Source organism: Electrona antarctica (genome assembly GCF_951216825.1).
Source record: "Electrona antarctica genome assembly, chromosome: 9".
Taxonomy (NCBI): Eukaryota; Metazoa; Chordata; class Actinopteri; order Myctophiformes; family Myctophidae; genus Electrona; species Electrona antarctica.
In genome coordinates this window covers 30,869,648-30,897,438 of record NC_136790.1, presented here as the reverse complement: position 1 = coordinate 30,897,438, position 27,791 = coordinate 30,869,648, and the positions used below count along the sequence as shown (strand labels likewise).

The window sequence follows — 27,791 nt, the reverse complement described above, 5'->3', positions numbered from 1 at the left end:
GATAACTCAGAGTACAAATTTAAACAAATTTCTTTCATTTGTACACTCAGGATTTGTGACAATTTGTGAGGATTTCACAGTGTATATGTGCTCCACTCTGTGTGTGTGTGTCAGTCTCTACTGCAGTGCGTCGAGGTCCAGTGGAGGCAGGGGTTCCTTCCAGTAGGAGAAGTGGCTGTATTCAGGGCAGTCAAAGGACGAGGATGTGCAGCCGTTGATGGACAGAGCAGGGAAGAAGTGATCCACCAGCTCACCCAGGTGACTGTACCTGCACGTGCACACACACATTTTAACCATTTATTTATGTCCACACAAAGGAGATGCATACAAGGACACAAATAGTAAAGGTGCAGTAGAGTTACACTTACAAAATCATGGCATGTGTTTTCATGGTACAAAAGGCATGTCACTCGGCATCTATCTATCGGTATAAGTAGCAGCGTCTCCGCCATATATGACGGCTGCCGATTATAGCAGAGACACTACAATACTTTGCCAGCCTTTTTGGGCATCCCAAGTTGTTGGAACCCTCTAACAACCAGTCTGTGGGTATGCCCTAGGCTGCCGAATATAAAAACAAATAGTCTGCACCTATAGCCCAGCTCTGAGATGGTATTTATAAGTGGTTGGTAATGGTATTTAATGACCGTGGTCATAAAGGCTTCCTCTAGGCTGTGGTCAAAGGTGCAGGCCATCTCTAATACAGACAGTCCCCTGGACTCTTCATCAACCATAACAACATCTGGTGTATTAGCTGTCAAAGATGTAAGCATGTCTGGGTTATAACAGAGTTGATGGAATGACCCTCGAATGTTTGTACATTCTCACTGAAGATGCATGCAAAACTTTTTCTTGTCAAGGACCCCCAAAATGATACAGCAAGTATTTGGCAGCGGACCCCTAACTCAAAAGATTTGGTTCCAGGGACCCCAGAAGCAACAATTTGAGTAAAACAATGTTTGATATATATCCACACACACACACACACAAACACCCACACACACACGCTATTTAAAAATAGCAGTAAAATCCTCTGTTCATTTAGCTCCAAAGAGTGTACAAATTTTAGTTAGTTAAAATAACACTAGATTTGACTGTGTGAGCATTGCAAGGTGATATATCACTGTGCTTCCACATTGTATTCTATACTTACGAGGACTTGTTTCCTTTGGTTTTCTCCTGAATGAGCTCTCCTTTGGGGTTCACAGTGAAGATTCTGGTGTCAGGAACCCCTACCTGTTTATATGCATAGGCATCCTGCAAAACACAAGGCAGTGCACAGATATGGGCACTCATGCACAGCAGCATTGTTTCACATTTTTGGAGCATTCCTTTACACATTAAAATGGTACCTAAAGATCAACACTTTAAGACAGACAAAATAATACAACCAGTTGCTGACTAGATAGAAGTGGTTAAAAGTAATGAAAAAGTGACAAAGACTGCTTGAGGCCATGGCATGCATGTCATGATTAGGTTTTAGCTATATATAATCTATGTTGGGTGGAAAGGTGGAAAGCTCTGTATGTCCAAGAATTTCCGGATTCAAATTCAAAATGAGCAAAACTAGCAAAATCTACAAGCGCAAAACATGTCATGATCTGCTACTTGTGATGCTTTTGTGTGACGCTGTTGTAAGGTATTCAATTACAATAAAACACAAAAAGGATAGAAGAGGTTTCTGTCAGCAATTTACCTCCATAAGAACAATCAGAGTTAAATAGAAATTATGGATTTTGCCGTGGAGGCGGTGGTGGGGCTTCAGGCAACTACTACCTACTATGAAGTGGATGGGAATCACATGTTATAATATTCACAAAACAATAATAATAATTTTAAAAACATGCTGCTGCTCACCAGCCTTTCATCATTGATAATGCATGCTTGACACAAACCAAGACTTATACTTCCAGCTATACTTTAAAAGCACTATACTTTTAAAGCACTCTTTAGTCACTAGAAAACACTCCAAGATATGAACAAACCAAAACACTACTGAGAGCCATTGCGCAGCATAGCTTACATTGGTCCTGTTGCCAAAGGCAGCAAAGAAGGGCCGCTTCTGTGGGTTGAAGAGGTCTCTGATGTCAGTCAGACAGGCGATCTTAAACACTTCAGGCTTCTTCTCAATCACCTCTCTAGATATGGAATGGTTGGAAGGCCTGCCCAGTTATTTCATATCCTCTACATGTGATTTATACAGCACATAACATGCAGTTGCGTAGGAGTATGTAGGATGGATACTATTGTGGTGTATTGGAGGAGATATGGGTGACTGGAGGCACAGCCAGTTAATGCACTGACCATATGCTCCTTGTGAATCGCAAGCATCTGAGTTTGAGTCCAACTCCCATCATGTGTACCCTCTCTATGGCCTACGTTTCCTGTCTCTCTACATTATCCTATCTTCTATCTAAATAAAAACTGCATGTGTCATAGTGTAGTGCAGTATGTAGTATGTATGTATTGGATACCTGTGTAAAGCTGAAAAGAGGCTACTGGGAGCGAGCAGTACAGGGCCTTTAGGGAGGACAGTGCCTTTGTCATTGACCCACTGGAGGTAGTCTTTAGTGATGCCAGCCATGCCGATAGCACGTGCCGAACAGTACAGGAACTTGTAGCCATTTCTGGAAGAGCGGGCAAACATGTCCGTATTCAAATTTAAAAGTAATAAGATAATAGTTAGGTTTCAGACTGTTGCTTTTTTTTTTACTGTCTACCAATAATATTTATGAATAATTAATAATTATGAAGTACTTAGTTTGTACTTACTGGTGTATTTTGTGGTAAAGTTTAGCGATGCCTTGGTGAGTCCAGTCCTTCCCAAATTGTGGCAAAATGTGACCCAGAGCATCAGACCTATAGAAGACAGATGTACATTTACTAGAATTTCGCCGCCCTTCGGGCGGCTCATCCTAGTTCCGTTGCAGCGCAATGGGAAGAAGGAAATTGCGAGATTTGACAGACTCCACTTCATGTTTCAGCTGTGTTTTTAAACCCAGTATTGTGCCCTTCACATGTAGTAAGGGATGGGTATTATTATTATTTGTTGTATTTTATGTTGACATCAAAGCAAATTAAAATAAATTAAAATAAGCACACATGAAACTGCTTTTTACTGGATAAACTATCAGTGTTCTCCTAAATCTGTCAATCTTTGTCAACTCAGCACGTGTTGACAACGCATTGTAAACAGAAGCCGTGTGTGTGTCACACCAAAAGTGGTGACCTATAGAATCCTGTACATAGAAGCATCACGCAATCGTCACCCCTACACAGCTGTCATTAATTAATGGTCTTGACTTGATTGCCTATGCGTTCAAGTTGGCTGGCTGCCAGTGCAGGCAACATGCACATTTGCAAGAAAGTTTCAGGGCACACTACTTTGTCTAACAATGTGGATTATAGGTTGCTCACTTTTCTGCTGGTCAATTTGAGGAAAAATGTAAGGACTGGAAAGCTCTGTCTTTGTCTATCTCTCTCCCTTTCTCTCTGTCTCCGGGTGAAGACGTGTGCTCTCTCTCTCTCTCGCTCTCTTCTCTCTCCTCCCTCTCTGGGGTGTGTGTGTGGGGGGGGGGGGATTAGTTGCGCTGCCTTCGACAGTGCTATACTTCTCCAGCAGCGGTGCAGAACCGAGAGAGTGACACATTGTTTTGGATGTAAACTGCGCAACTGTTAGCTTGAAAGATCGGATTCTGTAGTCACACCGGTGCTACAAAGTGAATTGTACAACTCGCACGGTGATATTTTAAGTCGCAAATGCGAGTACCTAGTCGCACTGTCGAGCCCTGTGTAGTGTAGTGCCATTAGCGCTGCATCGCGAGGCGATCCAAAATCCCCCCCCGCGCACGCACGCGCGCACGCACGCACGCACGCACGCACGCACGCACGCACACACACACACACACACACACACACACACACACACACACACACACACACACACACACACACACACACACACACACACACACACACACACACACACACACACACACACACACACACACACACACACACACACACACACACACACACACACACACACACACACACACACACACACACACACACACACTGTACGTAGCTGTTTGTTGTTGCAGCGCGCGCGTGTGCGTGTAGTGTTGGTGGTGTTGTTCTTATCCATATATGCGCCTCGGTTTGTCCCGCTTGTACCACGCCAGGTGTCGACGCGGTCGTGGGTGCATTATTTTAACTGTCCAAGTTAGAATCATTGTGTGCGGTGTGTAGTTCTTCGTCGTCTACTTTTGGTATGTGTGTGTGTGGGTGACGTGGTGGGCTTTGAGCAAATGGGAGAGGGAATGTAGTGTTGCCAGGACCGCGTATTGTAAGCGAGTGGTAGTGTGTGTAAGTAGCGTGTTGAATGGCATTTTTTCTGTGCTTGTTTGCATAGACGTGGCAACAAATTAGGCGGGGGTGTCGGTGCTTGTGGCGTGTTTGTGTTTATTATTGATATTGATATTGTGTGTGAGTCTGGACGGGAGCCGGCTTTAGTGGCAGTGCAATGACAATTTTTACGCGGGTGGTGTTGAGTGTGGGCGTGCGGCGCGACATGAGGAGATAGCCGTGGATCGACGCGGAGGGTAAGTCTGTGGCGTGTTAGTGTGTTGTTGCAGTGTGTGTTGCAGCGTGTTGCAGCGTGTCAGTGACGTGGTAGCTGGTGACTTTGGTTCCCTTTTCCTGGATTGCGCACATGTTTTCAAATGTATAATAGATAGTAGCATACTCTGGTGAATATGCACATATATTTGTACTACTATGGTTGTTAGGATGTTTCATTGTCTTATATTATATCATTCCCCAAACACTGACCTCAATTCTATCTACTGATGTGATCATTAATTAACTTCACTCAATATATAACCTCATATATATATATATATATTAAATATAATTTTACATGGGCGAAGGGAGTTATAAAAGGAGCATTATGGTGATAATGTGCCGATTGGTCAACTGCCATATTTTTCCGTGGGATATAGCAGCTGGACAATCAGTCCAAGCTAGAGCAACATCTAGCTTGGACATCAACATCTAGTCAATACATCAGTGCAAGCAAAATTGCCAGTGTTCGGAACAGTCACTGTGAGTGACAGAACTATTAATATTGTCATACATGGATGAAACCTGGCCAACAAAAGTTGTTGATAATGTAGTACAATTCATGACTGAGAAGTCACTGAAGTTGTGTTGGGTGCAAAGGAACCAAAACAGAGCCGAAAACAGCGACATTTGAGGTTCACAGAATGGCTGTGTAATGGCGAGGCCAGCCTTGTTAAGGTCAACCAACTCCATGCCCACATTGTTGGGATTTGAGAAGTCATTGTATTCTCTGGGGCAGCTCATTTACATACAATGAGTGCTGGCATTTTCTTCACCTCAGCTACATCCCACCTTTAAAGAAAGCAGGTAAATGTTCTTACTTGGTGATAGTGCCGTCTATGTCTGAGATGATGACATGGTCGTTCCAGTTCCACAGGTAGATAGCGGCCTCACAGCGACAGGTGCCTTGGTACTGAGTAGTCACACTGAACACTACCTTGTTGGCCCCTTCACGCAGGTTTAGACTTTCCTGGATAAGGAGTCATTGAAATGACATACAGCAAGTGTTAAGAATATATTGTAAATGAGATAAATGGAGCTAAGTTGTAATCCCTAAACCACGTCACATGAAATTGTTGATTTTTTAAATTAATTTGTTTCATTAGCAAATGTTGATTTTCATTACTATCCTACCAGATCTAGGCCTACTTGCATAGTCCTTCCATAAGAACTAGTGTAACTAGAACATTACAGAATGTGAAGATATTTTCAACGTTTTAGTTTTATTCTGCTATTTCTTGAATTATTATATTATTATTGACTTATTGGTCTTAATAGGGGGACCATCTTCTAAGCCTTTGGCTTTTATAACAACAACAATAATAATCATCTTTATTTGTAGATTACTTCAAAACAAAGGATAAAGTGCTTTACATAACAGAACGTGCATTTCACAAGATAAAACGTTATTTTCATGTGTGTATGTATTGTATCATACTATCTGCTCAGATGTGAGGCGCAGTGACTTGAAGTACATCTGATTGATACACTGGGCTGTGCTCATGTCATCTGTTGATAGGCTGTCTGGTAAAGTGGCTTCTCTGCCTAGCCCCGCCTCCTCATCGCTGTCCATGTCATCTAAAGTGGCCCTGCAGGAAACAAACCACTCATATATCAACTCTCTCTCTCTCTGTGTGTGTGTGTGTGTGTGTGTGTGTGTGTGTGTGTGTGTGTGTGTGTGTGTGTGTGTGTGTGTGTGTGACCTTGATTTTACCCTTAATTATCATAGAATGAGATATCTGGTGACACCAATAGTTTGAGCAACAATATACAAGTATAAATATACACAAGAAAATAAGAACAAACACAAGATACAAAATACATTAAACAACATAACGGTAAGTTAAAAATGATCATATTTCAGATTTTCCTTGAGATGGGTCTTAAAAGTAGAATATGTAGCACATTCCCTTATTGCAAGTGGCAGGCCATGCCAGAATTGAATTCCCTCAACCCATTTTGGGCGGGAACCCCTTTTGGTGTTAGCATTATGTTATGCTTTAGCTATTGAAAAATAGCAGATCTACAAGCTCATAGCGCGCCACCGAGTGGTGCGCTACGAGCTTGTAGGTCTGCTATTTTTGAAAAGTCGAAGAACGACTGACATAGAAACATAGCTTTTTCAGAAAACTGTCAGGATGTAGAAGACACTTTTAGAATCTGATCTCAGGTCAAAATGGGTTAAATGACAGCACATTATGTCAAAATGTGGTGCGCCAGTTTATGGCACCTCAGTTCCCTCTAGTGGTGGCCCTAGTGCCACTGCCCTCCCTAAATTAAATGAAAGGAGGTACAGTAGGGTAAGCCCATGCAAAGTCACAGGCAAATTATTTGAAAGAGTTGTCTTCAATTAAAAAATAGTAAAACACAGAAACAATATGATTTGTTTTCGTACTATTTTATCATACTACTTCTACTTGTATATCATTGTGATGTTATGTGCATTCAGGTGTGTACACTTGCTTCATTGTGGAAGGGACAGTGGCTGATGTGGGTATGGAGTCCTCCATCTGTGCCTCCTCTTGTTCCTGCTTTGAATTGTTTGCCTGAAAGGACAGAACATCATTAGCAACCGTTTCATCAACAACTTTCAAGTGCCCATAGTGGTTTCTTCATCTGCATGAGACAAATGGGGAGTCTTCCTCTTGTACCTCATATGGGTGCACACTGCACAGTATCTCCATAGGACTGATTACAAAGAAATACAAACATACCATCTCTTATTAGTCAAGTAGGCAAACTGGTAAATCTGAATGAAACTGTGTAGGCATGCCAGACTACATTATTGGATGGACTACTTGCTGCTTTCTGCACAGCGTATTTCAGACAGAAAATGGCTGTTGCAGAGTTTTTCAAATGTCCGTTTTTTGGTGTTTGAGGGCCGAAAAATGAATTACTATACAATAATAAACACTTTCGGACACTATTCTCTTTTCTTTTAGCACAATGCATGACATATAGGGTGATAGTGACTACCTTTCAAGATGCACTGTGGGATAAGATGAGTCCACTATATAGGGTATAATAATTAGCACTATACATTACCACTACCATTATTACTTTATAATGCACTATATAGTGAGTAGACTCAGAGTGTGATTTCATACACAAAATATCTCAGATGAGTTTGAGTACATGGACGTTGTCCATGTCTTTATAATATTAATATCTCAGATGAGTTGAGTACCTGGACGTTGTCCATGTCTTTATAATATTAATATCTCAGATGAGTTGAGTACCTGGACGTTGTCCATGTCTTTATAAATATCTCAGATGAGTTCAGTACCTGGACGTTGTCCATGTCTTTTCTCCTCCAGGAGAACCACCAGCGGCCAGACTTCTTGGGCATCTTGTCTTTCACCAGGTGCTCTATGGTACTCTGCATGGAAAGCACAAGGCCAATGTGCCCAGTATACACAGAACAATGAGTATGGTTACTAAACATAATACATAGAAGGAAAACAAAGACAAACTAGGTAAATCAGTAGCAGCAAGTAACAATAACGTAGTAACATACTTTACATAACGGTCATGTTACAGTATTTCTGTCATTCATTCACATGTCAACATTGTAATTTTGGCGAAAGGGCCTTTCTGTGTGGAGTTTGCATGTTCTCCCTGTGTCCCCTAGGGTAGGTACCCTCACAAAAACATGCAGTAATCCTAGTCTCTAAACTACCTCCCCCTGGCCAGCCGGGGCACCTGATGGAGCAGAAAGGAACTGGTCTGAATAACGTGTTCCTTCCACGCGCTACGTCTGCCTGGGGAAACTCTCCCCCGTCAGGTGAAAAGAAGCAGCTTGGACTCCTCATGCATTAGAAGGAAGCATGAGGTCAGTCCGCTGCCCCCCCAGGTTGGCAGAGGAAGTGTAGTGCCCAGGATTACATTAGATAATTGACACTGGGTGAAAAAAATGGGTTACAAAATCATGGGATAAAAAATAATAAAAAATAAATAAAATTGTAATTTTAATAATACACTTTAATGTGGCCACGGAAAACACTGGATACTGGCCCAACTCAAACATAGCCCCGGTCAATAGTTCAATCACTGCTCTATATCAATGCATGCTCATGATATACCGGTATGTATTATATTAAACTGCATGCAACCATACAAACATTAACGTAACTGTAGCATTTGTTTGTTGGACTAGAAAGTGGTTACCAAGACAACACAGCTTTAGTTCTTCTCAATTATGAAAGTGAAACAAATATAAACTCAGCCTCTCTTTTCTTTTTTGAGGGGCGCTAGACCCTCCTATGCCCAGGCTTTGTGTGTCTGTGTGTACCACGGAATGTGATGATTTGATTGGCTGAGCACGGAATGTGATGATGTAAGATGATTTTCTTTGTTAAGTGGCCATGGTTTAAGCATGATAATTCACTCTATACATCTATATACTGTACAGTACTCTTGTACAATACCTTGGGCAGATTCTTCTGGAAGGCTTGCATTGACAGTACCATTGGGGCAGCCACTGCCCAGTTATAATAACTATAAAACATAATGAAGAAAATAAGAAGTCAGAAATAAATGCATAATGAAAATACTAATGATTAATTCATTGTAGGCGAGCTAAAGATAATTTCTGACTCTTACTTTGAGTTGACGCAGATAACCAGATTTGGATCCTCGATGATCCCTGGGTTGTTGACAAAATCTTGGAAGGTCACAATGTGCTCTATGAACTTTTCTAGATAATGCACAAGACCAGAAAGCAAAACATAGAAATTACACTTTGTTCAAGTGAAAGAGTACAATTAATCGACACACACACACACCAGAGGGTCATCAACTCATCATTGCCCCCTGCAGGTCATACAATGGAACAGTCTTACTGGTAGGCACTGGCAGTCATTTTCATACAGGCTTCAACACACACACACACACACACACACACACACACACACGAGGGTCATCAACTCATCATTGCCCCCTGCAGGTCATACAATGGAACAGTCTTACTGGTAGGCACTGGCAGTCATTTTCATACAGGCTTCAACACACACACACACACGAGGGTCATCAACTCATCATTGCCCCCTGCAGGTCATACAATGGAACAGTCTTACTGGCAGTCATTTTCATACAGGCTTCAACACACACACACACACACACACACACACACACACACACACACACACACACACACACACACACACACACACACACACACACACACACACACACACACACACACACACACACACACACACACACACACACACACACACACACACACACACACACACACACACACACACACACACACACACACACACACACACACACACACACACACACACACACACACACACACACACACACACACACACACACACACACACACACACACACACACACACACACACACACACACACACACACACACACACACACACACACACACACACACACACACACACACACACACACACACACACACACACACACACACACACACACACACACACACACACACACACACACACACACACACACACACACGGGTCATCAACTCATCATTGCCCCCTGCAGGTCATACAATGGAACAGTCTTACTGGTAGGCACTGGCAGTCATTTTCATACAGGCTTCATAGCACAGCTTTCTCTTTAAAAACAGCAGCAGCAATGCAGTATGCGCTGTAACAGTAGTATCCAGAAGAGAGGGAGCAGGCACTGGGAAGGCCCCAAAACTACTTCTAGGGGAAACACAGTACACACTCTCTAGTCTCTACCAGACGCACCTTTGTTGATTTGGCTGGTGTTGCCCTCCCGTCCACAGAGCGACATGCTGACATCCATGTGATCGGTGGTGGAATCTGACATGTACTCGGTACCGCTGTCCATGGCTCCACTACCCACTGACTGGGGGGACTGGTTTCCAGAGTGGGAGCCCTGCTCGGCACCAGGCCGAGCCGCTCCCTCCGCCTCACTGTAAAGACAATAGATAGTACTTAAGTAAAATACTGTTCACTTGTTGTTGTGTGCCATGTCAGCTGTGTGTGTTATGCTAGATTATATCTGTAATATAACTCAAACAATTGATCATTCAGAGGTGATTCAAGAAGGAAGTCAATATACTGTGGGTTACAGATGACCTTACCTCTTAGGGAAATAGAGCGCAGCCATGTCAGGGTTAAGCTTAGTCAGGTCTTCCAGGTAGATGTCTGCAGGTCCTAAATGCTGACTGCGTTTACCTACAACATAAGAATGATCATATATAGCTGCTGGGGTCTTCCAGAGAGTAGCTGATTGGCTAGAGTGCCTGCCAAACACATAATTGCAATGTCCCATTTCATACCCTCAGCTATATATATAGCTATATATATATATATATCCGGCTTGAAAAGGTACAACAAACAACATATAGGTGTTCCAGGTCTAAATGGCAAAATCAGCAAACAAAAGTATTGAAAATGAAATCTGTCTGCAAACAACTCACCAAAGGGGAAAAATATATATTCTGTCACTAAAAAGATAATTTAAATGGATAGTTCACCTTTCTTCTTGTCCTGCTGCTCTGTTTTCAAGGCAGCCTCAGAAGAGAATGTCGACTCTTCTGCAGCATCTCTCAATTCAACTGTCTCTGCAGTCTGGTTTACCAGTGAGCTTTCTGTTCCAGGCCCACCCTCATCCTCCCCCCCTTCGGTGCATGGATCGAACATGTCCCCCTCACTGACTAGAACAGCATTGCTGGGTCCCTGTTCTGTTGGCTCAGGTAAGGCACTTTGTCCGTTAGCCTGCGTTTCCGTAATTCCTGTAATGTCTGTTGTGATTACAGTGTCGGCATCAGCTACTGTTTTGGGTCGTTTTTGTGCATTATCCATTTTTGCAACGTCGATTGTGCTTTTCTTGCTAACAGAGCACATTGTGTCATTCACAGCACTGCCAGTCTCTACGATGGCTGCACTCTGTTTACTGGCTAGACAGTTAGCTGGATCAGCATTACCAGCTGATAAACTCTTATGCTCCTCCTGCCACAGCATGGATGGGGGGTTTTCCGTTATCTCCTTCCCTGCCAGCAGGGTATATGTCTGGGTTATTTGTGTGACCTTCTGGGGTGCGTCCAGATGTGTGATCTCCAATGATAGCAGGGACTCACATGGCTCATTGGGAGTGGAATGAGAGGGCGTGTCAGGGGGGAGAGGGGTGGTTTGTATGGTACTATCTAAGTCCAGGGAGAGAGTCCTGGGCTGTGGCCGGACCACCGTCACGCTGCCAACTCGGCCACAGCTAATCAAAGTCTGGGAGTCCGCATCGAAGGGGTCCTGTCTTTGAATGGTGCGAAAACGAGAGCTGTCAGAGATGGGGACACGCTGTCTGCATGCATCTTGATGTACCTTGGGGAATGCTCCCCAGTTCCACTGCATCTGAGGTCCATACAAATCTTGGGGTTTCACCACAAGCTCAGAGTCACTTTTAGGAGAGGATGGACGACTGTAGAACACACAACTGTAAGGTAGGGAGACACAGACAAATAGAAAGACAGAACTGGTTTGAATGATTCGAAGAGTGAGTGTGTGAGCTGTCAGGAACATTGACTTGTTTGAATGTAAATGTGAAATGTAGAGTCAGGTGGTATGATCAACTGATGAGTTGTCAAACAGTCAGCTGATGCATGCATGACTTCAGTACCCTGCCTCAACTAACACCATGCTTCACATATGAAATGAGGGGTGAATAAACATAATTTTATAAAACTGTATTCTCTGGCAAAAGTTAGGCTGATGTTTGGTCATCAGAATGACAAAACCTGAATGAAGTGGCATTATGTAAGCACTAGAAGCTGTAAATGGCAAGCAAACATGGGTTAATTATTTTGATTGTAAGAAAGAGTTCACTCCTTAGTCCTTGTGAGAGTCTGCAGTGATGTTAAGAAACTGAACCGGCAATCTGTGTAAATTTGCCTATTTTTAGTATCTGAATATACAGTGTATATATTGTCTTTTAACACAACGATGTTACTCTCTTTGATTTGTGGTAATTGATTATTGCAGGAAAAATATATTTGGTGTCACTTGACTTAAGCTGCTGGATTGGAATTTACAGAAGCAAGTTGAGTCTGGTACTGTGTCTAGTTTAAGTGCCTAGAAAAGCTATGCAATTGAATAAGTAACACTATTCCTCCCTCAATAAGAATGATGAAAAGCATTTTCACTTAATGCACTTACACTTCACCCATTTTCAACCTTGAATGTTAGCAGCCTGAAATTGAAGGCAGCCATTGATAAAACTCCAGAACTCAGCAGCCAGATTATTAACCAATTCCAGAAGGCGTGACCACATTACCCCTGTCCTCGACTCCCTCCACTGGCTGCCTGTTCATTTTAGGATTGATTTTAAAATTTTAAAATTTTAATTACCACTTTTAAGGCACTAAATGGCTTGGCCCCCATCTACATACAAGATATGCTGGAGCCCCATAGGCCAACACGTAGCCTTAGATCGGCAAGCAAGGCTCTCCTGGTAGTTCCAGCTACCCAGCGTGTCACCATGGGTGACCGGGCTTTCTCGGCCCGTGCACTTAAGCTGTGGAATGCCCTACCAGAGGCCCTAAGACAAATCACCCTATTGAGCTCTTTTAAATCACAGCTAAAAACCCACTTGTTCACGATGGCTTTTACTTAAATTATTGATCGTTTTATTTTGTGTTCACCTGTTTGTATTAATATTGCTTATTGTTGTTGTTTTATTCTACTACTGTATTTTAACCTGTATTGGAAAGCACTTTGTAACATTGTTTTAAAAAGTGCTTTATAAATAAAGTTTATTATTATAAGTTTAAAAAAAAAAAAAAAAAAAAAACGTTCCTCACCTTTCTGAGGGTGACCATTCACATTCACCTTCAGAGTGTGGGTGAACATCTCTGATTGTTGTAGTTACCAGCTCGTCAACAGGCTCCTCAGACATAGAGTAGTACACCGATTTACTGTTAGAACCAAACAAAGAAAAGTTATGATCCTGGGTTATTAACGTCAATACAATTGTAAAATCGCAGCCAATCAAACAGAATAAGTAGACATTGCTTTTATTTTCTGGAAAATTGTTTGCTAAAATAGGAGAAAAACTAAACAGAACTGAGCATGTGGCTTTGGGTGAGTGAGTGGTTAATATATAAGAGATATATTTGATATGATTATGATTATGATTATGATTATGATTATGATTGTGATTATGATTATGATTGTGATTATGATTATGAATCACCTGTTAAGACCTTAACAGGAGCCCTCGTACAAGGCTTCTTTGACTATGCATGCACCTCCTGGTACCACAGCACCTCAAAGGCCCTTAAAACTAGGCTCCAGACTTCCCAAAACAAACTGGTCAGGCTCCTACTTGGCCTCACCCCCCGAACCCACCTCACCCCTGCCCACTTTGACAGACTGGAATGGCTTAGGGTCGACGACAGAGTACAGCATCTTGCAATGGGTCTGGTCCACAAGATTCGATACTCCACCAAGATACCCATGTACCTGTCTAGATACTTCCTTAATGTTAACGAAGTCCACACCCACAACACCAGAGGGAGTGCAACGAACCATGTACAACCCAGATTCGGCACAAACAAGGGACTAAATTATTTTCGCTCCTATGCCACCAAAATGTGGAACGCCCTACCAACAGTCATTAAGACATGCAAATCCCTTGACTCCTTCAAAACCGCTCTCAAATGGCACCTACGGACGGCTGCAATTCGAAACTGGCCCCCGTAAAAATCTGAATCCCCCCCCCCTTTTTTCCCCTCACTGTATGTCTCTTTTCCCTTTTTACCTCTATGATGAATTCCTGTTCTGTTCTTTGTCTATATAGAAGTGTCTATTTGTACGTCTCTAAATGTTTTGATGAATTGAACATGGTGGACCCTATTGTAAACAAGTGTAATGCTTAATTGGGTCGTCCACTCACAGTTAACAGTCTTTTGTATTGAGTTTGTGCTTGAAATGTACTGTAATTCTGCAAACCGTTAATAAATATTTTCAATCAATCAATCAATCAATCAAGTAGCATGTGATGTGTCAAACTAGGGTGTTTTCATGATTCTGAATCCATTCCAAGCATTAGTTTTGCACAAAAAACAATCCTTGGGCTAAATTCGGCCATAGACCCAAATGTGCTGACCTCGTCACATTTGTGATGACAGCTATGGCCGTTTTTAGCCAGTGTTTTTTGTGCAAAACTAATGCTTGGAATGGATTCAGAATCATGAAAACACCCTAGTTTGACACGTCACAAGCTACTTAAAGCATAATGTTTGCCTTATATAGATTGTTAACGGTGGCCATATGGATTTGCCCGCTGTGGCGACACCGAAGGTCATCGGCTCGGGCGCCTAAATCATTCAACATACAGTTGGAGGCCATCGATATTGTCCTTTTCTTTTTGCTGAGTTTTGCGTGATCTGCGCAAAAGGACAGTTAACCCATTTTGGGCGGGAACCCCTTTTGGTGTTTTAAACATTGTTATAATTTAGCTATTGAAAAATAGCAGATCTACAAGCTCATAGCGCGCCACCGAGTGGCACGCTATGAGCTTGTAGGTCTGCTATTTTTGAAAAATCGTGAAAATATTTATTTCAGAAAACTGGAGGATTTAGAAGGATTTTTTTAAATGTTGAGGTCAGGCCTAAATGGGTCAAATGATAAGGGACAATATCGGTGGCACCCAACTGTACATATAGCGCCCCATCCGAGTTGCGACCCGACTGCCAACCTGGCAGTAGGCACAGTATAGTAAATCCTCACCCACCCCTACAATGAACACAGTGGAGCGCTATATGTATGGTAAACGCCTACAATGAACACAGTGGAGCGCTATATGTACAGTTGGGTGCCACCGATATTGTCCCTTATCATTTGACCCATTTAGGGCTGACCTCAACATTTTTTAAAAATCCTTCTAAATCCTCAAGTTTTCTGAAATAAATATTTTCACGATTTTTCAAAAATAGCAGACCTACAAAGCTCGTAGAGCTTGTAGATCTGCTATTTTTCAATAGCTAAATTATAATGTTTAAAACACCAAAAGGGGTTCCCGCCCAAAATGGGTTAACTGTCCTTTTGCGCAGATCACGCAAACCTCAGCAAAAAGAAAAGGACAATATCGATGGCCTCCAACTGTATGAATGCGATATGTGTACTTCAATGATTGATACATCTGTGCAAAATTTGGGGCTTTTAGACAAATTAGAGCGAAATATCACTATGCTCCTCCAAGCCTACCTACTTTGAAAATGTGAAGTTCTATAAAAACAAAACACACATTCTTCTACAGTGCATTACAACTGTCCAACGTGTGCTGCCTATAATATACAAAAAAATTAAATAATATTAATCACATAGCAGCTGTAAGACAATAAGACAAGGGCACTTTAGAAACACACAGTACTCAGTGTAAATGTATCTCTTTGAGTACCGGTATTTAATTAACAAAGACCTGTGATGCTACTAAACAAGTCACAGATGATGATTTGACTGAGAATTGTGCCCAGATTGTCCGCTTTGAAAATACTGACTTTTATGACGTCCATGCAGATACTGTGTAGTTTGTTTGTGATAATGAACAGCAAGAAATCAGAATGTTAAAATAAATGTTTAATTGATTAATTTAAGTAAATTTAACATCCCTAGTCAGTCCAGTGCTTTGTTGCCTTCAGAAGTAACCGAAAGATTAACAATTAACATTTTTAATGTCTCTGCATCAATGCAGAATCGCGATTATAACCATAATCATCATAATATCTCTGAATCGATTAAGGTAATTTCCACACATGTACTGTGAGGCTGTAATTCTTTCTTGGTTTTTACACCATAAACACAATGTGAGTAGAAAAGCACAGGGTAAAAGTTATCTGAATAAATGGACCGATGACTTTCCGTGCACCCTCTTGCACTGATAAAACAGCTCTTCTGATTACTGACCTGTTCTGCAACGGCGTGGTGGGCTCCTCTGCAAGGCCCTCCTGCTCCCTGTCTCTTTCCCGCTCCCTTTCTCTCTCGTCAGACGAGGAGCTGACCTCCTCTCTCGGGTGTGTGTCGGAACGCATTCGTTTGCGACGGCGTTTCTTTCGCCGGGTGACTCCCCCCGCAACGGAAGGCCCTTCTGTGATCTCTTCTGTGCCTTCAGGGAGCTCGATGGGGATCGGAGAGGTACAGAGATGGGCAGGGACGCTGGACTAAAGCATGGAAGAAATTAAATGAAGTGTAATCATGAAAAGAAAGGTTAAAGGGTAAGACCACTTTTTTAGAGGTTTGGGTTGTTTTCTTACCTTATTATGGGCAAACTAGTCCATTCCATGAGTTATTTCGCTCCGTTGTGTTGTTTATTAGAAATTTGAGAAATAAAAAAGGTCGCTCATTGACTTTTATTGTAACAGGGAAACAGCTCTCAAAGTCAGTCTTTTAGCACATGAACCAACGCAACAAAAGCTGATTCTGACAGTTTATGACACCAGGAAAACTCATACGGTTTTATTTTTAATACAAAATGTCAACTTTGTCTTGTTTTGATTAATTTGTGTAGAAAGAAGATCCGGTAGGTATGCCTACACCGACCGAATCACTGCTGTGAAAAACGATCTGATTGGACCAAAACTGTACACCACTTCCTTATTGGAAATGACGGGGATGTAAACACATGGATTTGATCTCGTCCGCTTGTCACTAAAAACATACACAATGGACGTGTTTGAGGGAGACACTTTAGAAGACACTTTAGAAGAAGTGTGTAAAGTGTCTGTGTCTGGGACTGCTCATATGCGAGGCTGCAGCTGGATGCATCTCAAACAGCGTGGAGACTTCTGTTTACAAACGAAACCTCGCAAGACGACCCGCGAGAGTTGGGAACGCCGCAGCACTGCTTCAGTCTATCTCCGACTAAAATAGTAACTTTATAAATCTATCTTAAAAGACGAAAATAAAACCGTATGAGTTTTCCTGGTGTCATAAACTGTCAGAATCAGCTTTTGTTGCGTTGGTTCATGTGCTAAAAGACTGACTTTGAGAGCTGTTTCCCTGTTACAATGGAAGTCAATGAGCGACTTTTTTTATTTCTCAAATTTCTAATAAACAACACAACGGAGCGAAATAACTCATGGAATGGACTAGTTTGCCCATAATAAGGTAAGAAAACAACCCAAACCTCTAAAAAAGTGGTCTTACCCTTTAAAGGACAACGTCGATTTTTTTCAACCAAGATTCATGTTTAGCCATTTTAATTTTTTTAAGTAGCTAAATATGTATTTTTTACAAAATTGTATGGCGATTTCTTTATTATGATTTACTATAATCCTACTAGACCCCAGGAAATTACATCTGGCCACAAAAGATCACAGGATCTACTGAATGTGAAGGGGTAGGTGACAAACTGACATATAGAGCCTACGACACACTGTATGGCATCCCCCTAGTATCACAAATGAAAAAAATTAAAATAACACTCATCTAATAACCTTTCCTCTAATAAACTAAAACATAAACCTTGGTTGAAAAAACCCAAAGTTGTCCTTTAAAAAGGAATACTCCAAATTTGTGGAAGTTGAGTGTGGCATTAACTGTTTCGATCAACACAAAACACCTTTCAGTTACATGCAATAGTGGTTGAGAAAATGTTGTAGCGATACAGAGAGCGTTGACATACTTAGCACAATTGCATTCATAATTACTCCTAATGAAAAACAGTAGAGTATTCCTTTAAGTTATCAAATATCAATCATCCAACCTCCATGTCTTCAAATTCCTCCACGAAAAAGGCCTCTCCATTGTCCCCCAGTTTCATGTGCAGGTCAACTGGCTCTCCATTGATCTCAATGTCCACCTAAATCATAATGACAGTTGTCAATCATTGAGTGAGACAGAGAGAGAACTCTAGAGGGATTAACAAGGAGGAGTGGAAATAAGACTCACAACTTTTTCCTTAGAGCGCAGCACGCCCAGCTTGCCGAAACGGACGTGAAACGGCGAGCACAGGAGTGAACCATCGGGCTGGCGCACCACGATAACGTCGATGCCTCCTGTGAGTGTGGCGGGATTAAGACCACGGTACAGCTCCTTCACCGTCACAAACACCGTCTCCGCCAGCTGGCCCACAATATTCATCGTCTGAGACTATAGGGACAACAAAGGACAATAGCACAAATTTAGTGATAGTGGTGCTATCTGGGTTAGGCTTCATTTTGTTGTGAACATAATGGTACCTGTAATACATTTCATACTCTGACTGTACTCGCTTAGCCCATGCTTCTGTAATTAATGCTGCATGTAACTTCCATGTGCTACCGGGGATTCGAACCTGCCCCCCATGCAAATTATGACATTTCTACCACTGAGTTAGGATTGCTATACCCCAATAATTCATTATTTATCACGCCTGCTTTCTGAGGGGATACAGTATATAGAATTTTGCCTTTCAGTTGTTTCACCTGTTAACCAGTAGTGGTCCTATACTACCTGGCCACAGGATCTACATATTCTTAATAGAAGAGCAGGGAGACCAAATTTTGCAGTTGTGTTACACACTTTGTATTAACATATTCTACCATAGCATACATTGTATTAATAACATAATCTACCAATTGGTCAAAATAACGTTTTAGTCAGAAACATCAGTCAGTTTACCTAATAAGACAAATCGTATTTTCAATAAAAGAAAACAGACAAAAGAAAAAGACAACTGTTAATGTAGGCTAACAAATACTTCAACACACACACACAGCTTCCTATGTATTCCATTTCCTTACCTGAGGAAAAGACGCGAGCAACTCAACAAATAGTTCTCAAATATTTAATCCAAGCTACTAGTAAGTTTACTGCTTCCTTTAAGCAATCTCAGAAAGATGCTTCTAGAATGAGCTAAATAAACCTTTGGACTAGATCTTATTGGACAATGGGCTAAAGATCAATGTATGTGAGAGAGAACAGCATCTAAATTAGACTCTTATCTACACTGAAATCAATGCAACATGAAAAGGGCTGAGTGACTCATTTCCTTCGTAGCCTGTCATTATTAATGATCAGTGGACTGAAGCATTTCTTTTTGAACCATCCGTCTCTGAAATCCATGAATGACGATGTACTGTGAATTAAATGTAACTCACAGTAACAAATTAACACATTTACCTAAATCACCTTGAAGAATGTATCTTTATTCTGTACTTTGTGTGACAAGGACGGTGGAATGTTTTATTACATATTACCCAGCCTTTATTTGCCATGGGTGTGGGGAGTGATAAAAAAATAGAATATGGGATGAACTTGCATTGATATTTTAGAGATTATGTGGGAGTGAGTGACCTCCCAGTTTAAGGAACATCACTGTGTCAAGCATGGGCAAAACTCTACCAAAGACCACAATAACATTCTCAGTTGAGGAGACATTTTTAATGCAAGCGGTTTTGCGTACCAATAAAGTTGAGGCACACAAGCTACACTTTCCGTTTTCTGATTCTGAGCTAACTCTTTCTCCAAGGTGGAGAGTCCAAGCGGGGCTATACAATTCACCGGGGTTCCTCATTGACATTCATGTTAATCGATTCGCCTATTAGGGCAGCCATATTAACTGAATGGGGAGAGAGGATGTCTGGGAAGTGACAGATTTCCGCCCGACGAAGGGAGGGACTTTCGGCCTATATTTTTAGACATAGAGGCGCAACGTTCAACACGGCTCGCGTTAGCTCGCTTGGTGGTCTCTCTTGTGGCTCAAGTTCGCTTGAGCCGCCCCATCCGAGTTGCGACCTGATAGGCACTGGCAGTAGGCACAGTATAGTAAATCCTCACCCACCCCTACAATGAACACAGTGGAGCGCTATATGTATGCGATATGTGTACTTCAATGCTTGAATATTCTAATTATTTTATTGTTATTATTATTCCTATTATTATTTTGTATTAGTATTATTGTTTGTTCATTGTTTCATTGCAGATGTTACTGGTCTTAAGCCCTAACAACACCAAAGGGTCGAGACAGTTTTAGCGTCCTGTTGCACGTTGACGCACCTCGTCCCACGTTGTCCCAACCCAAGTGATTCAACGCATGGAATTCAATGGCACAAACCACACCAAAGGGTCGCCATGCAACTCCTTGCAACCGTTTGTACCCAAGGAGTTGCATGGTGACTCTTTGGTGTGGTTAGGGCTTTAGATGTAGAGTGTTTTGAGTGGTTGGGAGAGCCTCTATGTGTATGTTCTCGTTGATGTTGTTATGCTTACTGTTTGTTGACATGTTTGATGTAATGCTTTGTCTATGTGTTGTGCCCGAGGACCCCCTCTAAAACGAGATGATGCATCTCAAGGGGCTTATCCTTTAAATAACATTTCAATATGTTATGCAGTGGACAAATTTCACCTATGTACAAATGTACAGTGAGTCAGTGACAGCACAGTTATTATAATTATATAATTAGTGATTAAGTGTTAATCAAACGCTATTTATTTTGTCTGTGTGATTAAACAACGCTATGGTTACTGGTTAAGAATATGGTTAAGAAATTATAACCCAGCATGAATCAGACATGCCCATCAGATCAGTTGGCAATGGCTTGTATAGCACTTTGGTCAGCTCTGATTGTTTCAAATGTGCGTCAGTTTAATTTGATTTGAATGATGTTAATTAATGCTGTATTATTAATCCAACTGCAGGCAGGCAGGTCCGACTGTCATTAGACCGACACTCTACCCAAAACCCTAACTTAACCCTAATGATAAGCAATATGTATTCTCACTAATGAAGCAACACTTGTAAATCTGCACTGCAATCTCCTTCACACTATAAAAAGAGTATCTGTGGACTAAGCACCTTAATGGTTTATGTACCAAGAAGACCAAAACCCCTACAGACTTATTATAAGACCAAACAAGACAACAGGTACAGTACCATAAGCACCTAAACCCTATACTTCATTGGCCAAAATCCCCCGGGATCTATACTACATTTTCCCCTCAACCCTGAATCTCACATCTACAAGCTCACATGCATGTTTGTGACATGTGGTGAACTTGTAGATCTGCTACTTTCGCAGAATGAATCGATAGGTTAAAGACATTGCAAGTCAGCTCACAGAAAGGAATAGATTATAGACTCTTTCTCTCACAACATTCTATAGAGACTGATAAGTAACTCTAGACTATAGTGGGAAAAGGGACCAAACAGTCAGAAAGTCACGTTTTGGCTAAAAAGCTAATGACAACATAACATCTGACCTAGTTTGTTTGTGCCTGTATCAACATTACTAGACATTCTCGTTTCGATATGCGTAATTCAATGCTGCTCTGAGTAAGGGTGTAGCACTTTCTCAGTAGCTTTATTGGATTTTACAGCCTTGTCATGCCAAGAATAGCATGTTATTTTGAACGAATAACACTCACTGAAGAGAAGACTTAACTTCACGGGTTAGGTATTTGGAAAGTTCTTTTGAAGTGAAACTGTTATATCCATATTGCAATAAATGGAAGACCAAAACAGACAACCACACTGTCTTGAGTAATTAGTTTGATTATCATAATCTGCTTCTCTGTCAGTATGAAAGGACATTAGAAACATTTTAAAACTGAAAGTATGTTTTGTCTGAAACTGTCAATCCAGACCTAACCTAATCTGAGTTCCCAGAAGTAAAAATATAACGCTCACAATTCGCCAATTGGGAGGCGTTCAATCTTGGATGCAGACAGAAGTACATCTTATACACTCACATTTGACTGACAGGAGAAAGGGCTCTGTGCGCCATGATGCACTACGTGCCCGCCCCCCGGGTATAAAAGGCACGTACTCGCGCATGCGCAACATTCGTTTTCGCCAGCGGGCAAGGAAAAGATCCAGACCCTACACAACAAGACCCAAGGAAAAGATCCAGACCCTACACAACAAGACCCAAGGAAAAGATCCAGACCCTACACAACAAGACGACTGTGGCTCAGGAGGTAGAGCAGGTCGTCCAATGATCCGTGGGTCGGCGGTTCGAATCCCGGCTCCTCCTGTCTACATGTCGAAGTGTCCTTGGGCAAGACACTGAACCCCAAATTGCTCCCGATGTGCTGGTTGGTACCTTGCATGGCTTCCGTCGCCATCGGTGTATGAATGTGTGTGTGAATGGGTGAATGTAATGCAAAATCTATGTAAAGCGCCTTGGATAAAGGCGCTATATAAATGCACCATTTACCATTTACCATTTACCAAGGAAAAGATCCAGACCCTACACAACAAGACCCAAGGAAAAGATCCAGACCCTACACAACAAGACCCAAGGAAAAGATCCAGACCCTACACAACAAGACCCAAGGAAAAGATCCAGACCCTACACAACAAGACCCAAGGAAAAGATCCAGACCCTACACAACAAGACCCAAGGAAAAGATCCAGACCCTACACAACAAGACCCAAGAAAAAGATCCAGACCCTACACAACAAGACCCAAGAAAAAGATCCAGACCCTACACAACAAGACCCAAGAAAAAGATCCAGACCCTACACAACAAGACCCAAGGAAAAGATCCAGACCCTACACAACAAGACCCAAGACAAGGAAAAGATCCAGACCCTACACAACAAGACCCAAGACAAGGAAAAGATCCAGACCCTACACAACAAGACCCAAGGAAAAGATCCAGACCCTACACAACAAGACCCAAGGAAAAGATCCAGACCCTACACAACAAGACCCAAGAAAAAGATCCAGACCCTACACAACAAGACCCAAGAAAAAGATCCAGACCCTACACAACAAGACCCAAGAAAAAGATCCAGACCCTACACAACAAGACCCAAGGAAAAGATCCAGACCCTACACAACAAGACCCAAGACAAGGAAAAGATCCAGACCCTACACAACAAGACCCAAGACAAGGAAAAGATCCAGACCCTACACAACAAGACCCAAGACATGTGGCAACTTGTACATTCTTTAGTCTAAACTAAAGTCCCACATTACCAACTTGGATGCAAACAACTTATTAAAACATATTCGATGAATTAGTAAATTATCTTTTGCGATTATTCAATGAATCACTGTGATACATGTTGACACCAAAATGATCATCACACGTTATCTGAACACATACATACACACATGTTGTTTACCCAGCAATCACAAATCTAACTTTTAATTTAATAAGGAACAAAGTCAAGCATTCGTAATTTGGTGGAGTTGCAGGCCTAAATAACAAACACATTATTAGAAATGTGTACAAGATAAATCACTAAGAAGCTGATTATTCAACTACTAAAATTAAATTGATTTCCTGTCATGGAGTCCCTTCTAGTGGTATACTAAGTCCCCTCCTTTTCTGCCTTTACACCAAAAGGTTTCTCACCTGTTCCAGTCTTACCCAGAGTGAAGGATGTAGGTGTACCGTCCCAACCAGACCTTGTTCCTCTGACCCGCCTTCTGCCATAAGATGCCCTAATGTCCTTCATTCCGCAGGATCCTCGGCTGTCTGTCTTGGCTAACCCCCCCCTCTTCCCGAATTCTAGGCTACATTTTGCTAGATTTGACAGAACTGAGGCCTGTAGGGCCTGTAGATTGCTAAGCTAAACTTGGCTCTCTGTCAGATCTGCGGCTAAATGTTTTGACAGCCCTCTCTAGTGCTCTCTGTTCCTAACTGGGCAGCAATATTGTACATCTATGAGAGAGTCCCAGACTATTCACTCACACACTACTGCTCCCTCTTTCTCTCACAAGCACACACTCCTCCATGTGCACACAGCCACACAACCATCCTCTCACACACCTCTCACACACTTGCATCGAATTCACACTTCCCCACTCACACACTGCACATGACAGCCAGACCAGCAGTTTCTGAAAGGGTCGGGTGATCTATTCACATTCGCTTTGCATGGATATGCCCCACACACACACACACACACACACACACACACACACACACACACACACACACACACACACACACACACACACACACACACACACACACACACACACACACACACACACACACACACACACACACACACACACACACACACACACACACACACACACACACACACACACACACACACACACACACACACACACACACACACACACACACACACACACACACACACACACACACACACACACACACACACACACACCAGCTGATCACATTCTGGGCTTGACCACAGTGCACTAGGGCGCCGAATAGGCAGTCACATATGAGGGACGAGGGGACGACTGTCCTCTACAAAGACTGTGTGTGTGTGTGTGGGGGGGGGGGGGGGGGGGGGGCAGTGAATTCCTTCACGGAGGAGGCTTTTTTTACACAGCTAGACCCTGACAACATGGAACTACCTGAAGATGGTTACTTTCGAATATCAATGTCGGTCTTTGCCAACGCTGCATGTGGAAGAAAACTGCATAGAAAGGTCAGTTTAACTTTAAAATGTTCCAACTTGTCTAAATGAAAAAGCATTCCGCTAATCAATCACCTTCATTCACAGTGTAGCCTGGCCCCAGAATATTCCAGGGCAAGACAACAATTAGTCGAAGCTTACAGTATCTATCAAGACACTGGGATTTCTAGGTCCACTCGATTTAAGGTGATACTGATATTTGCCTGAAACTGCAAATAGTAGTTAAAAACCAGGCCAGAATAACATAGCTTAATTGGAGTCATGGGATTTCTGGTAAGTCAGGGAATTCTAAAAATGTTGTCATGGGTTCTCATTTACCTAGAGAAAAAGTCAATGATTACATATTTTGTGCATGGCTTCTTGCACTATGCGTTAAAGCTGCATAATCTACAATCCAGGACTTATTTTAATAAATACAATGTTAAATCTGTACTGTACAATATGTTAGTGCAATATAACTAGTACATCTGCAATGATTGGTGGTCTCCCTACTCTTCCACTGATTTTAGACCCTGGTGTCAGGTAGGACACCTAGTTGACAATGACAATGTCCTTAAAGTTAATTACTCACGTTAATTAATAAAATTGGAAGCATACAATAAATATGCCACAATTTTTATTGTAGTTCAGAAACTTCAGACATGACTGCAATTACCAGGCTCTTCGTTTGGGGAGGTAGACAATGGAAATATGTATATATTATAAATCATGGGTTGCAGCTTTAAGCACTTTAAGTCATTTACTGGCTCGAACAAAAAAACGAATATTAAACAACTCTAGTCTACGTCAGCGCAAAATTGAAAAAGGATGTATTGTATTCAGTCCATCACCTGAAAATAATCCATTTCATAATCATCAACAGGTGACAGGTGCGTAGGAGAAGGACAGCCCGAAGTACCCGACGTATTGAAAAAGAAGGGACTCCCACACACTGTCTTCAAATGCAGTGAAATAGTTTATTAGGGAACGCTTGTAAATATATAAGACTAGTGTAGAAACCTCATATATGGATATGCACGCCTGGCATCGTCATGGTTATACGTACTCAGCTGGCGGGCATCGTCATCATGACACGCATCTAGTGAACCATATATAAGAAGAATCTGAAGAGGTTCTGTGGGGGATTGCGACTACACTGCTCAGCGAGATCTCAAATCCTCATAATCTACAGGACCAAAGCTGGGGTGAGTGACAGGGAAAGAGTGACAGGGAGAGTGTGACAGGGATTGTGGGTTAGGTGTCAAAAACGCAAGGTTTCATAGTTAACTGCGACCTCCGGGGCGTTTTTTGTCACTGTGTACATTTGCACATAAGTGAAATTTGTCCTCTGCAATCTGCATGTACCCATCCTCTAACTACTAGGAGCAGCGAGCAGCCACTTAGTACAGCGCTTGGGGAGCAGTTAGGGGTTAAGTGTCTTGCTCAGGGAGTCCTAGCAGGGATGGGCGATATGACATGGCCATTCAGGGCTAGGTCTTTATGCGTTTCTAGTAATATATTATTTTGTATGACAAAATGTCCACCAGCATGGCGATGACCCCTGCCGATATTGCATTTTAAGGCCAATATTGGCCGATACCGATATGATCATGATGCCCGATAAATTGCCCAACCCTATCAGGGGGACTTGTGATTATGAATCCCACCAACGTTCCTGGGTAGACCCGCCTTACCACATGTCCGATTGGCTCCCTGGCAGTTAGGGTTAGGCATAGTTGTACTAAGGGTTAGGGTTACGGTTAGGTTTAGGCATAGTTGCAAAAAAAAGTTGCCAATCACAGCGACTACTGGCCAATCACAGCGGGGCTTCCCTAGACCTGTAATAATAATAAACGCATCAGGGACACTTACTTGACAGGCCTTGTGGAATGGATGCCAACTGGGACAAATGTTCCTGTGTCCCAAATATGCTTTGAGCCAGTCAAGTGTGTAGGGAAATACTGTACTTGTCTTTGCTGCAATCTGCCTCCCAATGGATAGGTCAAAGTTTGTTTCTTTAGACAACCAATGAGGAACTGTCAGTACTTCCAAGAAAGAAAGACAAATATCTGAGTCTATTTCACCATCACTGATTCTGCCAGGACAATGCCCAGTAGGCTACATTAAAACTCTAACCAATGTATCTACCATTCAACATGGAAATTAGCTCATTGACAAATTACAAGCTGGATATCAATCTGAAAATCATCAAAGATTCCGACGTTTACAATACTAGCTAGATACACGGATAACTTAAAACTGAAATAGTTGTTTTTTTCCCCGCTGAGAAAGTGAGTTGTCAATGTCAGGGGATGTCATCATTCCACTTTTTGGGGACGTGTCTCAAAACGATGTCTCAGTTTAGACAGGAGTACAGTATGTAGAAAATAGTTCACAAGTTCACTATCTCTGAACAACTGTCTGCGTATTATAAAAATCACAATAATAGTGTTCGTTTCGTACTAATATAGACATTATGGACATATTGTGGTAATAAGAGCTTACCTTTTAGGCTGCTGCGTTCATGCCTGGGGCTGCTTTTCAGAGCTAAAGCCAGACAGATGCTTCCTGGTCTGTTGTTGGTCTGTTGCGCCTGCGCATTGCGCGACCCGCCCAGTGAAGAACCGAATCATTAAATTGTCCAATGAGCGACAAGAACCCGCCTCTTACATTTGTTTTGTAAACACAGCGTGCAGTCATCCCTGGCGGTCATAAGTAAGCATGGGACCGAGGCTAGGCAGTCATGCACAACATGGACGAAGAAGATTAAATTGCCATTATCCCATTATATATTATAAAACTTAAAAACTTAAAGGACTAATCCGTGAGTGATG

At 42.0% G+C, this 27,791-nt stretch overlaps 1 protein-coding gene across 2 annotated transcripts; it reads right to left on the bottom strand.

The window, feature by feature from the left end:
* Nucleotides 1-2: 2 nt before the first annotated feature.
* LOC306929057 (phosphatidate phosphatase LPIN2) lies at nt 3-27,582 on the bottom strand. 2 transcript variants are annotated; one of them, XM_079509423.1, is made up of 19 exons: nt 27,463-27,582; nt 18,534-18,734; nt 18,349-18,444; nt 16,551-16,804; nt 13,445-13,558; nt 11,129-12,081; nt 10,733-10,826; nt 10,374-10,561; nt 9,226-9,319; nt 9,051-9,120; nt 7,910-8,002; nt 7,087-7,169; nt 6,062-6,212; nt 5,445-5,593; nt 2,773-2,859; nt 2,475-2,627; nt 2,024-2,138; nt 1,154-1,257; nt 3-268 (listed from the first exon to the last, which is right to left on the bottom strand). In XM_079509423.1, exons 2-19 carry the CDS (start codon nt 18,723-18,725, stop codon nt 118-120), a joined length of 3,141 nt encoding a protein of 1,046 aa, XP_079365549.1. In that variant the 5' UTR covers nt 18,726-18,734; nt 27,463-27,582; the 3' UTR covers nt 3-117. The 2 variants fall into 2 exon arrangements, with proteins under 2 accessions (XP_079365549.1, XP_079365550.1); XM_079509424.1 differs by lacking the exon at nt 27,463-27,582 and adding an exon at nt 26,830-26,939.
* Nucleotides 27,583-27,791: the final 209 nt, after the last annotated feature.

What these genes read in the sequence shown, in the direction of transcription:
- LOC306929057 (XM_079509423.1), bottom strand. Translation starts at nt 18,725, where the DNA reads ATGAATATTGTGGGCCAGCTGGCGGAGACGGTGTTTGTGACGGTGAAG. An exon ending in GCCTCACATCTGAGCAGATA is followed by an intron (nt 5,594 to 6,061) that starts GTATGATACAAT and finishes CTCCTTATCCAG; the next exon opens with GAAAGTCTAAACCTGCGTGA. An exon ending in CCTTTGGCAACAGGACCAAT is followed by an intron (nt 1,258 to 2,023) that starts GTAAGCTATGCT and finishes TGTGTTTTGCAG; the next exon opens with GATGCCTATGCATATAAACA.